The sequence below is a fragment of the Dendrobates tinctorius genome, unplaced genomic scaffold (assembly GCF_039654945.1).
Source record: "Dendrobates tinctorius isolate UK_male_01 unplaced genomic scaffold, ASM3965494v1 ptg000375l, whole genome shotgun sequence".
Classification (NCBI taxonomy): Eukaryota; Metazoa; Chordata; class Amphibia; order Anura; family Dendrobatidae; genus Dendrobates; species Dendrobates tinctorius.
Window position 1 is genome coordinate 231904 of NW_027362041.1, and position 14782 is coordinate 246685.

General features: G+C 47.3%; 1 protein-coding gene across 1 annotated transcript in view; it reads right to left on the bottom strand.

Annotated features, from left to right (window-relative positions):
* Positions 1 to 3190: 3190 nt before the first annotated feature.
* The window catches only part of IARS1 (isoleucyl-tRNA synthetase 1), a 237217-nt gene continuing 225625 nt past the window's right edge, over positions 3191 to 14782 (bottom strand). The window contains exon 34 of the mRNA XM_073562980.1: positions 3191 to 3416. Coding sequence (XP_073419081.1) covers positions 3334 to 3416 — 83 coding nt within the window. The 3' untranslated portion in view covers positions 3191 to 3333. The remainder of the gene's footprint in view (positions 3417 to 14782) is intronic.

Here is a 14782-nt window from a genome sequence, read left to right on the forward strand (position 1 = left end):
GAAATCTGGAGTAATTTAGGTATAAAAAAAGTAAAAAATATACATGATGGGTCTAATTTTCTCACATTCAGTGAACTAAAAATCAAATATATTATCCCCTCCTCTGAATTGATTCCCTACTTAATGCTGAAAGATAAGGTACAAAAAATTCTAATAGGTAAATCTTTTAACTATGAAATTGTGTCTTCACTGCTGTGCAGCCTTACTAATAAAAATACATGGAGTTTAAGGAATATATATTCCTCTTTCACTAGAGAGGAACTCTCTTGCAAGAACACATATTTAAGGAGATGGGAATCCGACTTTGGGACTGTTGTCTCGGATGAGCAGTGGGACATCGCCATAAAAAATACGTATAAATCTACCATATCGATGACTCTTCACGAGTCTTATTTCAAAATACTTAACAGGTGGTATCTCACGCCTATCAGACTCTCCCACATTAACCAGGACCACTCCCCCCTCTGTTGGAGAGGTTGCGGACAACAGGGGAATCTTTACCACATCTTTTGGTGTCCGAAACTAAAACGTCTGTGGCTCCAGATTTCTCATCATATTGACTCCTTTACAGGAAACGTCACCTTGACTCCCCAAAAAGCATTGCTTTCTTTGGACTTGGATCAATTGCATCTGTCGATGAGACAGGTAGTTATACACATCCTTTTGGTAGTTAAAAATAGCTTTCTTTTGGAAGAGACCTGACCCTCCTAAATTTTCAGATATCCTAGACAAAATCTACCAACATAATGCTATCGAATGGAGGTACGCAGTCAGTAATAATAATATTCTCGCCTACAATACTAAGTGGAAGGTCTGGAACAGTAAATTTAGACGAGTTTAAATTTCTTTCATGCACCTCCTTAAGTGGTTGGACTAGACCGCCCTCATGCATCTCCTCTTTAAAGGTTTAGCATTATTGTACCTCTTAGTGGTATAAGCATATTGTATACTTATTAAGGTACGCTTTGCTACAAGGGTTCTCTATTTTTTTATGACCATCACCCATCCTATGTACATATACCCTTCTCCCTTCCCCCTCCCAGTTTTAGGAAAAAAAACTTCAATAAAAATATTTAAAAAGAAAACACTTAGTTAATGGTAATCAGTTCATTGTAACATAGCGTGTACTTTGGTGCTAGTTCTGGTGGCCATTGCTGTACTTGGTTGATGCCTCATACCCTGTGTTCAGGGCATTGTTTCTAAAGCTATAGACAAGGCCACAGAGACAAGACCTTTGCTGCACTGCACCCTGTAATGGTGAAAGATGGCCACTACTATGGCCAACTGTTGGATTAGGACTCTGCCCGGTACATCCGTGTGGCACCCGTATAGTTTCCTTGCTTGTTGTTGCTTGTGTACATGTGTCCATCTGATGGTGTGACAGGCAGACCAATCCGGAGCATCCGGTGAAGCGGTGTAGGAAGACATGCTTCTCCTATTAGGGGAGGATACTGTATCTTTGGGAGGCTGTAGGCGAACAGCCAACCACTGCCACAAGAGAAGGGAATGAGAGCAGGATTTGCATTTATCTATCCTGACTCCATCTTGGTTTATTTATACATGCATCTCTTTCCTTCCAAGCAGGAATCCATGATCAGATAAGGGGGGTCACGAGAAACGAAACTACGGGGGGGGGGGGGGGGTGTAGTGAAATACCTAGACCCAAAAACTGGATATCAATAGTGTTAACTTTGCCAATTAGAAGTATGCTAATGCCAGCAAATATTTACATTCAATGAATACATATTGTTACAATGAATGAATACTGATTACCTATGTAAAAACTGACCGGATGATGTAATAAAGGAGTTCTGTTCTGATACTAAGAGTGTGAGTGTGGTGCTCTCTCTTTGTACATGTACTTGGATTTTACAATTTAATTTGGAGCAGACATCTCAGAATGTCCCACATCATGTGGCGATGACAGAAGCAAAGAAAGAATGATTTATACAATTCTGTATAGGATCCAGTTGACCACCTGCTACCTTTCCATGCATTGCCTAAACCTCCTGCGCCTTGCCTAGTTCCCTTGTGCCCACACTAATGCGTCTGCAACTCGTTGCTGACAATTTGTGCCTGGCCCAGTCACCCACTTGTGCCCACACTAATGCTTCTATGACCCGCTGCTGATAGTCTGTGCCCAGCCCAATCCACCCCTTGTGCCCATGCGAATGTGTCACTGCAGACATTCGGTGCCCCTCCCAATCCCCCCAAGTGTGCCCACTGCTGACATTCTGTGACCCTCCGTGCCCAGCCCAATCACCCGTGCACCCAAACTAAAGGGCCTGTCACACTAAGAGATATCGCTAGCAATATCGCTATAACTGGTGACGTTATAGCGATATTGCTAGCGATATCGCTGTGTCTGATACTTACCTACGACCCGCTCCCCCGCTGGTTATCGCTGATCACGCGAGAACGTTCAGGACTGTTTCTCGTCATCTGCTTCCTGTGGCGCTTCCTGCTGTGAAGACGAGCGACGCGTGGAGCCGGGCGGGAGGACGCAGGATCGCCTAGTGTGACAGGTAAGTAGCGACCCCCGTCCCCAGCGATGTCGCTAGTGAGATCTGCCTGTGTGGCAGCTCACTAGCGACCACTTAGCGATGTACCAGCGATCCTGACCGCGTCATATCACTGATTGGGATCGCTGGCACATCGCTGAGTGTGACAGTACCTTAACGCATCTGTGACCCTCCCAATCTCCTTGTGTTCACATTATAATAAGTCTGCGACGTGCTGCTGACAGTGTGTGCCCCTCCGTGCACAGCCCAATCCGTGTCCCACCAAATCCACCTGCGTCCGTGGCTAGCCTGCCTCTCATTATGGCAAGGCTAATGCAACTGAGTGAGACTTTGTGCCCCACCCAATCCTTGTGCCCACGCTCATGCGTCTTTGCCCTGCCCAATCCCCCCTTGGACCCACGCTAATGCATCTGTGCTCCTCCGTCACCAGCCCAATCCACCTGCCCCTTTTTGCCATGGCTAATCCGTCTGCGACCTGCCGCTGACCATTTGCTCTGCTTCATGAACCACCTATGAAAGATAATCAGGTGGAGTTCAGGGAGGGGAAACATTATTTCACTGGACGTCTTCTTGAATCTGTGAAGATCAGATATTGTTTGTCCATCCACGCTACACAATTTATTTCACTTTTACAAAATAGTTTATTAGGACTATAACACCACACAAAATCAAGAAACCCAAAAAGCATAATTTTATTTCTTTGAAGTTTCTGAATTTATCAAAATACAAAGAAGCCGCCATGTAGTCAATAGATAGAGGCGAGCACCGTGGGGATGTGAACGGAGACTTCCTTCCATGGGTGCGGCGACTGCTAACATTCGGCTGTTGTTGGGAGCAGATGGACATACAGTGTCTTGGCATGGAGGTTGGGCAGACGGGTGTCCTGGGGCAGCTCTGTGCAGAGAAGAACACATCACTCGTTATCGGCCCTACAACCAGTGAGCGGACAGCGGCTCCTCCCCGACGTCCAACCAACACCACCATGGAACAATCACACAGGGGAGAAGCTTAAAGTTATTGCCCTGTTAACTATAAGAAAAAATAAACGGGAACTTTGAAGACTAATAGGTGAACATCTGGGCGACATAAAAAAACCAGAGAGATGCTCCCAATGCCCGCCATAGAAGGGACCTCCATGGGGTGAGGATCCATGATATAACTCTAAGTTCATAAGACCAAATGAGAGGAGGGGAGATTGGAACACTAAACCTGTACCAAAGGAACAGCAGTGGATCGTCCAGAGACAAAGGGTTTAAATGAACAGCTGAATCTTGGACCTTTTTTATAGGACGTTGGGAACTCCAGTTGCCACAATGTCAGATTCTCAATCACATTATAACTCGTTTGGATTCCTAACGAAAGAAGCCATCATCACTGATGTCTAGGCCCCAACTTCTTATTTTTATCTATAATTAAACTAAAGGGGACTCCCTTTCTTTGAATCCGCCCACAATAGGGTTGTCTTCATCAAGTATTGGGGTGTATTGCCCCCCAACACATAACTTACAATGACTATCAGGTATGGATTTAGTATGGGTGACATGTTCTGACAGCGTATAGCTCATCATACTTTATCACACACCAATGCCTTTGCTTGGTATACCCATCAACTAGACTGACACGTTTCGAATTACACAGTCTTAATCATGAATTAGTGATGTTTTCCTATTGTAAGTAAATGTGTGAATCACTGATTACGCACATATACATGGATGAACACTGACCGGTGACATCACTGATTACACACATATACACGGATGAACACTGACCGGTGACATCACTGAATTCGCACATATACATGGATGAACACTGACCGGTGACATCACGGATTACGCACATATACACGGATGAACACTGACCGGTGACATCACTGTTTACGCACATATACACGGATGAACACTGACCGATGACATCACTGAATTCACACATATACACGGATGAACACTGACCGGTGACATCACTGAATTCACACATATACACGGATGAACACTGACCGGTGACATCACTGATTACGCACATATACACGGATGAACACTGACCGATGACATCACTGAATTCGCACATATACACGGATGAACACTGACCGGTGACATCACGGATTACGCACTGTGATAAAACACTCCGGGATCGCCTTTGCTGGGGTCAAAGGTCACGTGCATTCAGCATGAAACTCAGGCGCAGAGCGGGGATTCGTGTATAACTGACCCTGGTTCAGGTTTATTAACGGTGAAAGCAATGCAAAAGGAAATAAAACATAAAACAAATCCTTGCCTGTCCGGCACTAACTAAACAATGGACAACCTAACTACCAACTGGCGGGCTTCTCCCGTCCAGCCAAACCACAGTTGCAGTGGGCACTGCTTCCACTCACGTGTGTCTCTCACACAGACAGGCTCTCTGTGTTCCCAGGCTGAGACACTCACACAACCACCTGGCATCCTTATATATCCACCTCCCATTATCCATTAGTAAGCAGGTGCGATACTGACCAGACTAGGCCACATAGGAGAGGAATCTGGGCGAGATATACCTGCCCTCATCCACTATTCCCACATGATTCTCACATATCCCCCCCTTCTGCTCAGACCACTCTGGTCGAGCAATGACACTCGCCAAACAGTGCACTCGGGACAGGGCATCTGCATTCCCCATCTGTACCCCTGGGCGGTGCTCCACTGTAAAAGTGTAGGCCTGCAGGGCAAGGAACCACCGGGTCACCCGGCTATTCCGTTGCTTGTTCAAGTGCATCCACTTGAGAGGGGCATGGTCAGTGATCAGCCTGAACTTTCAGCCCACCAGGTAATATTTGAGGGCCTCTAGAGCCCAATGGCTAGGCACTCTTTTTCCACGACTGCATACCTTTGCTCGTGTTTATTCAGCTTCCTGCTGAGATAGAGGACTGGGTGTTCCACTCCGTCCCTCACTTGTGAGAGTACGGCCCCGATACCGGTATCAGAGGCATCCGTTTGTACCACAAACTCGCTGCGGAAGTCTGGAGTCACCAGTACGGGCTGAGAGCAAAGTGCCCGTTTTAGGCTATGGAAGGCTTCTTCAGCCGCTAAACTCCATTTAATCATGACGGAGTCTTTCCCTTTTGTAAGATCCGTCAGGGGGGTAGCGATGGCTGCAAAATTGGGTATGAACCGGCGATAATAACCGGCGATCCCCAGGAAGGCTTGCACCTGCTTCTTGTTGACAGGTTGTGGCCAGTCCTGAACCGCCTGAATCTTATCAACCTGGGGTTTAACAACACCCCTCCCAATTACATACCCCAAATACCGGGCTTCTTCTAGCCCGATGTGACATTTCTTGGGGTTCGCGGTTAGACCTGCCTCCCACAGGTCGTCAATCACAGCTTGTACTTTCTGGAGATGAGTCTCCCAGTCCAAGCTGTAAATGACAATGTCGTCCAAATAGGCCGAAGCGTACCGCCTATGTGGCCTCAGGACTCGATCCATCAGTCTCTGGAAGGTCGCTGGTGCTCCGTGCAGTCCAAACGGCATATACACATACTGAAATAGACCTTCTGGGGTAGCAAATGCCGTCTTTTCTCTGGCAGCCTCCGCCAGAGGGATCTGCCAATACCCCTTTGTTAGGTCTAGGGTCGTAATATACCGGGCTTTTCCTAACCGATCTATTAACTCATCGACCCGGGGCATAGGGTAGGCATCAAATTTTGAGACCGCATTCAGTTTCCTGAAGTCATTGCAGAACCGGATGGTGCCGTCAGGTTTAGGAATTAGCACAATCGGGCTGGACCACGCACTGTGCGATTCCTCAATGACTCCTAACTAACATTGCCTTCACTTCTCGGGAAACGGCTTCACGGCGCGCTTCCGGGATTCGGTAGGGCTTTACGTGAACTGTGACACCAGGTTCCGTTACGATGTCATGTTTCATTAGCATAGTCTGCCCGGGTTTTTCTGAGAAAAACTTTTGGTTGTGAAGTAGAAACTGCCTGACTTCCGTCTTTTGCCGCTCCGAGAGAGTCTCTGCAACCCATACCTCCGGTACGGTATGCGAGCAGACAGGACGGGCCAGCTCCGCTGACAAGGCAGACCGATCCTTCCAGGGCTTTATCAGATTTACATGATAAATATGCTCAGGTTTCCGTTTACCTGCCTGGTATACTTTGTAGTTTACTTCACCAACTCTTTCCTTGATCTCAAAGGGGCCCTGCCACTTTGCCAGGAACTTACTGTCCACCGTGGGGACCAGGATCAACACCCTATCTCCGGGTGCAAACGTACGGATCTTGGCGCCCCTATCATAGATTCTTTTTTGGGCTCCTTGAGCCTGTATCATGTGTTCTTTGACGATAGGTATAACAGCTGCAATACGGTCCTGCATTTGTGTGACGTGATCTATCACTGTTTTAAATGGAGTGACCTGACCCTCCCAGGTTTCTTTTGCAACGTCTAACAGTCCGCGAGGATGTCGGGCGTACAATAACTCGAAAGGCGAGAATCCCGTGGAAGACTGGGGTACTTCACTGATGGCAAAAAGCAAATACGGAAGTAAATAGTCCCAGTTCTTCCCATCCTTGTCTATCACCTTTCTCAGCATCTGCTTCAGAGTTTTATGGAACCGTTCGACCAACCCGTCTGTTTGAGGGTGATACACGGATGTGCGTAACGGTTCGATTTGTAACAATCGGCAGAGCTCCTTCATTATCCTGGACATAAAGGGGGTCCCCTGGTCGGTGAGTATCTGTTTTGGTATACCGACCCGACTAAACACATGCACCAGCTCCTTGGCAATCGTCTTGGTGGCCGTGTTACGCAAAGGGATGGCCTCCGGGTAACGAGTGGCATAATCCAAGATGACCAGGATATGTTGGTGTCCACGTGCAGACCGTGGAAGGGGCCCAACTAAATCCATCCCAATCCTCTCAAACGGGACTTCAATAATAGGTAGGGGTACCAAAGGGCTACAGAATCGGGGCTTAGGTGCAGAGGCTTGGCAGTCAGGACAAGACTCGCAATATACACGAATATCGTGATGCATGCCTGGCCAAATAAAACAGTGTAATATCCTTTCGGTGGTTTTCTGGACTCCCAGGTGACCTCCCATCACATGTCCGTGGGCCAGGTCCAGGACCTGCCGCCGGTAGGGTTTTGGCACGACTAATAGTTGCACGGTATCTTCCCCCTTTTTCTCTATCTGATAGAGTAAATCATTCTCCAGAACCATGTAAGGATATGCCAGCCTAGAGCCAGGTTCTACGGGCACCCCATTTATCACTTTCACATTTGTCCTAGCCTGAGAAAGGGTAGGATCCTTTATTTGCTCGCTTTGGAAGTCATCTTTCTGAACTTCTAAATCCGGCAAACGGGGAGGTGGACGGCTGTCAGCCTCCTCCTCTTCCCCGGTTCTCCTCATTATCACCCGCCATGACTGAAAACGGGAACTGCAGGTCATTTCCCGCAGACTCTTCCCCCGAGTCTTCCAGGGAGACCTCTTCCAGGGGTTCGGGACCCACACGCTCCCTGGGAGAAGAATCATGTACACTATTACCCGAGGGCATCAACTGATTCTCCCACAATTGCCAGAAGTGGGGAAAATCCCGGCCCAGGATAACATCATGCAATAACGCCGGGACGAGTCCCACTTTATGTTGCACAGACCCATAGGAAGTTGTAATGCATATGACTGTGGTGAGGTACGAACAGGTGTCTCCATGCACACACGTTACAGAGAATTTGTCTGATGGCCCAGTCGGGGCTGGCACCAGACTGGCCTTCACCAGAGTCACCACACTTCCCGAGTCTAACAATGCCACCACATTTTTGCCATCAACAGTTAAATCACACAAGTGTTTTTCCACATCCTTTTGACCGGCATTCACACTCACTACCTGTGCAACCATAGACATGCGGTTTTTAGAGTCTGTGACGTCGCACTGCATGGGTTCAGTAGTGACCGGACAGTTCGCAGCAATATGTCCCATCTCTTGGCAGCGGAAACACCTAACGGGCCCCTTGCTTAGACCATAGTTCGTTACTCTCGGCCTCGCAGTGCGGGCAGTCCCGTTTTCCTCCCCCACTGTCTTAGGGATTTTTCCATCTCCCCTACTCCCTGGAACAGTCTTACCGGTTCCACGTGGAGACGATGAAGAACGAGGTGGGGTAGCGTCGTCTCGGAGTCCTTCCGCCACGGAGTAACGTTCAACCAGATCCACCAGTTGATCTGCCGTCGTAGGATTTCCATGGCTTACCCACTTCCTCAGGGCTGGCGGTAGAGCTCTCAGGTACTTGTCCAGGACGACTCTCTGGATTATCTCTGGCGCTGTCAACACCTCGGGTTGTAGCCACTTCTTCGTCACGTGGATCAGGTCGAACATCTGGGACCGCGGTGGTTTATCCGGCTGATAAGTCCATTGATGCACTCTCTGTGCCCGGACAGCGGTCGTCACTCCCAGCCGGGCCAAGATCTCGGCTTTCAATTTGTCAAAGTCCTGCGCAGCTTCAGGTTCCAGGTCATAATACGCCTTTTGGGCCTCACCGGAAAGAAACGGGGCAATCAGGCCGGCCCATCGTGCCTTCGGCCATTTTTCTCGCACCGCCGTCCGTTCAAACGTGGTCAGGTATGCCTCGACGTCATCATCAGGCGTCATTTTCTGCCAGTACCGACTCACGTGAATCACTCTCGACTCGGCTTCCAGGTTAAGCTCAGGTAAGCTTGCCAAGCGCTGCGCCACCTGCTGGAGAAGCGAACGATCGGTAGCTGTCATGTCCACCAACTCCTTCAGCTGGGCCATCATCACCCGATTAGCTTCTTGCTGGACGGCGGTGGACTGTACCAGCGCTTTCACCACGTCCTCCATGCTCATGCTTGCAACGTGATGCCAGCATTCTCCACCACAATGTGATAAAACACTCCGGGATCGCCTTTGCTGGGGTCAAAGGTCACGTGCATTCAGCATGAAACTCAGGCGCAGAGCGGGGATTCGTGTATAACTGACCCTGGGTCAGGTTTATTAACGGTGAAAGCAATGCAAAAGGAAATAAAACATAAAACAAATCCTTGCCTGTCCGGCACTAACTAAACAATGGACAACCTAACTACCAACTGGCGGGCTTCTCCCGTCCAGCCAAACCACAGTTGCAGTGGGCACTGCTTCCACTCACGTGTGTCTCTCACACAGACAGGCTCTCTGTGTTCTCAGGCTGAGACACTCACACAACCACCTGGCATCCTTATATATCCACCTCCCATTATCCATTAGTAAGCAGGTGCGATACTGACCAGACTAGGCCACATAGGAGAGGAATCTGGGCGAGATATACCTGCCCTCATCCACTATTCCCACATGATTCTCACAGCACATATACACGGATGAACACTGACCGGTGACATCACTGAATTCGCACATATACACGGATGAACACTAACCGGTGACATCACTGATTACGCATATATACACGGATGAACACTGACCGGTGACATCACTGAATTCGCACATATACACGGATGAACACTAACCGGTGACATCACTGATTACGCATATATACACGGATGAACACTGACCGGTGACATCACTGTTTACGCACATATACATGGATGAACACTGACCGGTGACATCACTGAATTCGCACATATACACGGATGAACACTGACCGGTGACGTCACTGAATTCGCACATATACACGGATGAACACTGACCGGTGACGTCACTGAATTCGCACATATACACGGATGAACACTGACTGGAGACATCACTGAATTCACACATATACACGGATGAACACCGACGGGTGAGATAACTGATTATGCACAAATACACGACTGAACACTGACCGGTGACATCACTGAATTCGCACATATACACGGATGAACACTGACCGGTGACATCACTGAATTCGCACAAATACACAGATGAACACTGACCGGTGACATCACTGAATTCGCACTTATACACGGATGAACACTGACCGGTGACATCACTGAATTCGCACATATACACGGATGAACACTGACCGGTGACATCACTGAATTCGCACATATACACGGATGAATACTGACCGGTGACATCACTGAAATCGCACATATACACAAATGAACACTGACCGGTGACATCACTGAATTCGCACATATACACGGATGAATACTGACCGGTGACATCACTGAAATCGCACATATACACAAATGAACACTGACCGGTGACATCACTGAATTCGCACATATACACGGATGAACACTAACCGGTGACATCACTGATTACGCATATATACACGGATGAACACTGACCGGTGACATCACTGTTTACGCACATATACACGGATGAATACTGACCGGTGACATCACTGAATTCGCACATATACATGGATGAACACTGACCGGTGACATCACGGATTACGCACATATACACGGATGAACACTGACCGGTGACATCACTGTTTACGCACATATACACGGATGAACACTGACCGGTGACATCACTGATTACGCACATATACACGGATGAACACTGACCGATGACATCACTGAATTCGCACATATACACGGATGAACACTGACCGGTGACATCACTGATTACGCATATATACACGGATGAACACTGACCGGTGACATCACTGTTTACGCACATATACATGGATGAACACTGACCGGTGACATCACTGAATTCGCACATATACACGGATGAACACTGACCGGTGACGTCACTGAATTCGCACATATACACGGATGAACACTGACTGGAGACATCACTGAATTCACACATATACACGGATGAACACCGACGGGTGAGATAATTGATTATGCACAAATACACGACTGAACACTGACCGGTGACATCACTGAATTCGCACATATACACGGATGAACACTGACCGGTGACATCACTGAATTCGCACTTATACACGGATGAACACTGACCGGTGACATCACTGAATTCGCACATATACACGGATGAACACTGATCGGTGACATCACTGAATTCGCACATATACACGGATGAATACTGACCGGTGACATCACTGAAATCGCACATATACACAAATGAACACTGACCGGTGACATCACTGAATTCGCACATATACACGGATGAACACTAACCGGTGACATCACTGATTACGCATATATACACGGATGAACACTGACCGGTGACATCACTGTTTACGCACATATACACGGATGAACACTGACCGATGACATTACTGAATTCACACATATACACGGATGAACACTGACCGGTGACATCACTGAATTCACACATATACACGGATGAACACTGACCGGTGACATCACTGATTACGCACATATACACGGATGAACACTGACCGGTGACATCACTGAATTCGCACATATACATGGATGAACACTGACCGGTGACATCACGGATTACGCACATATACACGGATGAACACTGACCGGTGACATCACTGTTTACGCACATATACATGGATGAACACTGACCGGTGACATCACTGAATTCGCACATATACACGGATGAACACTGACCGGTGACGTCACTGAATTCGCACATATACACGGATGAACACTGACTGGAGACATCACTGAATTCACACATATACACGGATGAACACCGACGGGTGAGATCATTGATTATGCACAAATACACGGATGAACACTGACCGGTGACATCACTGAATTCGCACATATACACGGATGAACACTGACCGGTGACATCACTGAATTCGCACATATACACGGATGAATACTGACCGGTGACATCACTGATTACGCATATATACACGGATGAACACTGACCGGTGACATCACTGATTACGCACATATACACAGATGAACACTGACCGGTGACATCACTGAATTCACAGATATACACGGGATGAACACTGACCGGTGACATCACTGATTACGCACATATACATGGATGAACACTGACCGATGACATCACTGAACTCACACATACACGGATGAACACTGACCGGTGACGTCACTGAATTCACACATATACACGGATTAACACTGACCGGTGACATCACTGTTTACGCACATATACACGGATGAACACTGACCGATGTTATCACTGAATTCACACATATACACGGATGAACACTGACCGGTGACATTACTGAATTCGCACATATACACAGATGAACAGTGACCGATGACATCACTGAATTCACACATATACACTGATGAACACTGACCGGTGACATCACTGAATTCACAAATATACACGGATGAACACTGACCGGTGACGTCACTGAATTCACACACATACACGGATTAACACTGACCGGTGACATCACTGTTTACGCACATATACACGGATGAACATTGACCGATGTTATCACTGAATTCACACATATACACGGATGAACACTGACCGGTGACATCACTGATTACGCACATATACACAGATGAACACTGACCGGTGACATCACTGATTACGCACATATACATGGATGAACACTGACCGATGACATCACTGAACTCACACATATACACGGATGAACACTGACCGGTGGCATCACTGGTTACGCACATATGTATATACACGGATGAACACTGACTGATGACATCACTGAATTCACACATATACACGGATGAACACTGACCGGTGGCATCACTGATTACGCACATATACACAGATGAACACTGACCGGTGACATCACTGATTACGCACATATACATGGATGAACACTGACCGATGACATCACTGAACTCACACATATACACGGATGAACACTGACCGGTGACATCACTGATTACGCACATATACACGGATGAACACTGACCGGTGGCATCACTGATTACGCACATATACACAGATGAACACTGACCGGTGACATCACTGATTACGCACATATACATGGATGAACACTGACCGATGACATCACTGAACTCACACATATACACGGATGAACACTGACCGGTGACATCACTGATTACGCACATATACATGGATGAACACTGACCGATGACATCACTGAACTCACACATATACACGGATGAACACTGACCGGTGGCATCACTGATTACGCACATATACACGGATGAACACTGACCGGTGGCATCACTGATTACGCACATATGTATATACACGGATGAACACTGACTGATGACATCACTGAATTCACACATATACACGGATGAACACTGACCAGTGACATCACTGATTACGCACATATACACGGATGAACACTGACCGGTGGCATCACTGATTACGCACATATGTATATACACGGATGAACACTGACCGGTGGCATCACTGATTACGCACATATACACGGATGAACACTGACCGATGACATCACTGAATTCACACATATACACGGATGAACACTGACCAGTGACATCACTGATTACGCACATATACACGGATGAACACTGACCGGTGACATCACTGATTACGCACATATACATGGATGAACACTAACCGATGACATCACTGAACTCACACATACACGGATGAACACTGACCGGTGACATCACTGAATTCGCACATATACACGGATGAACACTGACCGATGACATCACTGAATTCACACATATACACGGATGAACACTGACCGGTGGCATCACTGATTACGCATATGTATATACACGGATGAACACTGACCGATGACATCACTGAATTCACACATATACACGGATGAACACTGACCAGTGATATCACTGATTACGCACATATACACGGATGAACACTGACTGGTGAAATCACTGAATTCACACATATACACGAATGAACACTGACCGGTGACGTCACTGAATTCACACATATACACGGATTAACACTGACCGGTGACATCACTGTTTACGCACATATACACGGATGAACACTGACCGGTGACATCACTGTTTACGCACATATACACGGATGAACACTGACCGGTGACATCACTGAATTCACACATATACACGGATGAACACTGACCGGTGACATCACTGAACTCACACATACACGGATGAACACTGACCGGTGACATCACTGAATTCGCACATATACACGGATGAACACTGACTGGTGAAATCACTGAATTCACACATATACACGAATGAACACTGACCGGTGACGTCACTGAATTCACACATATACACGGATTAACACTGACCGGTGACATCACTGTTTACGCACATATACACGGATGAACACTGACCGGTGACATCACTGTTTACGCACATATACACGGATGAACACTGACCGGTGACATCACTGAATTCACACATATACACGGATGAACACTGACCGGTGACATCACTGATTACGCACATATACATGGATGAACACTGACCGATGACATCACTGAATTCGCACATATACACGG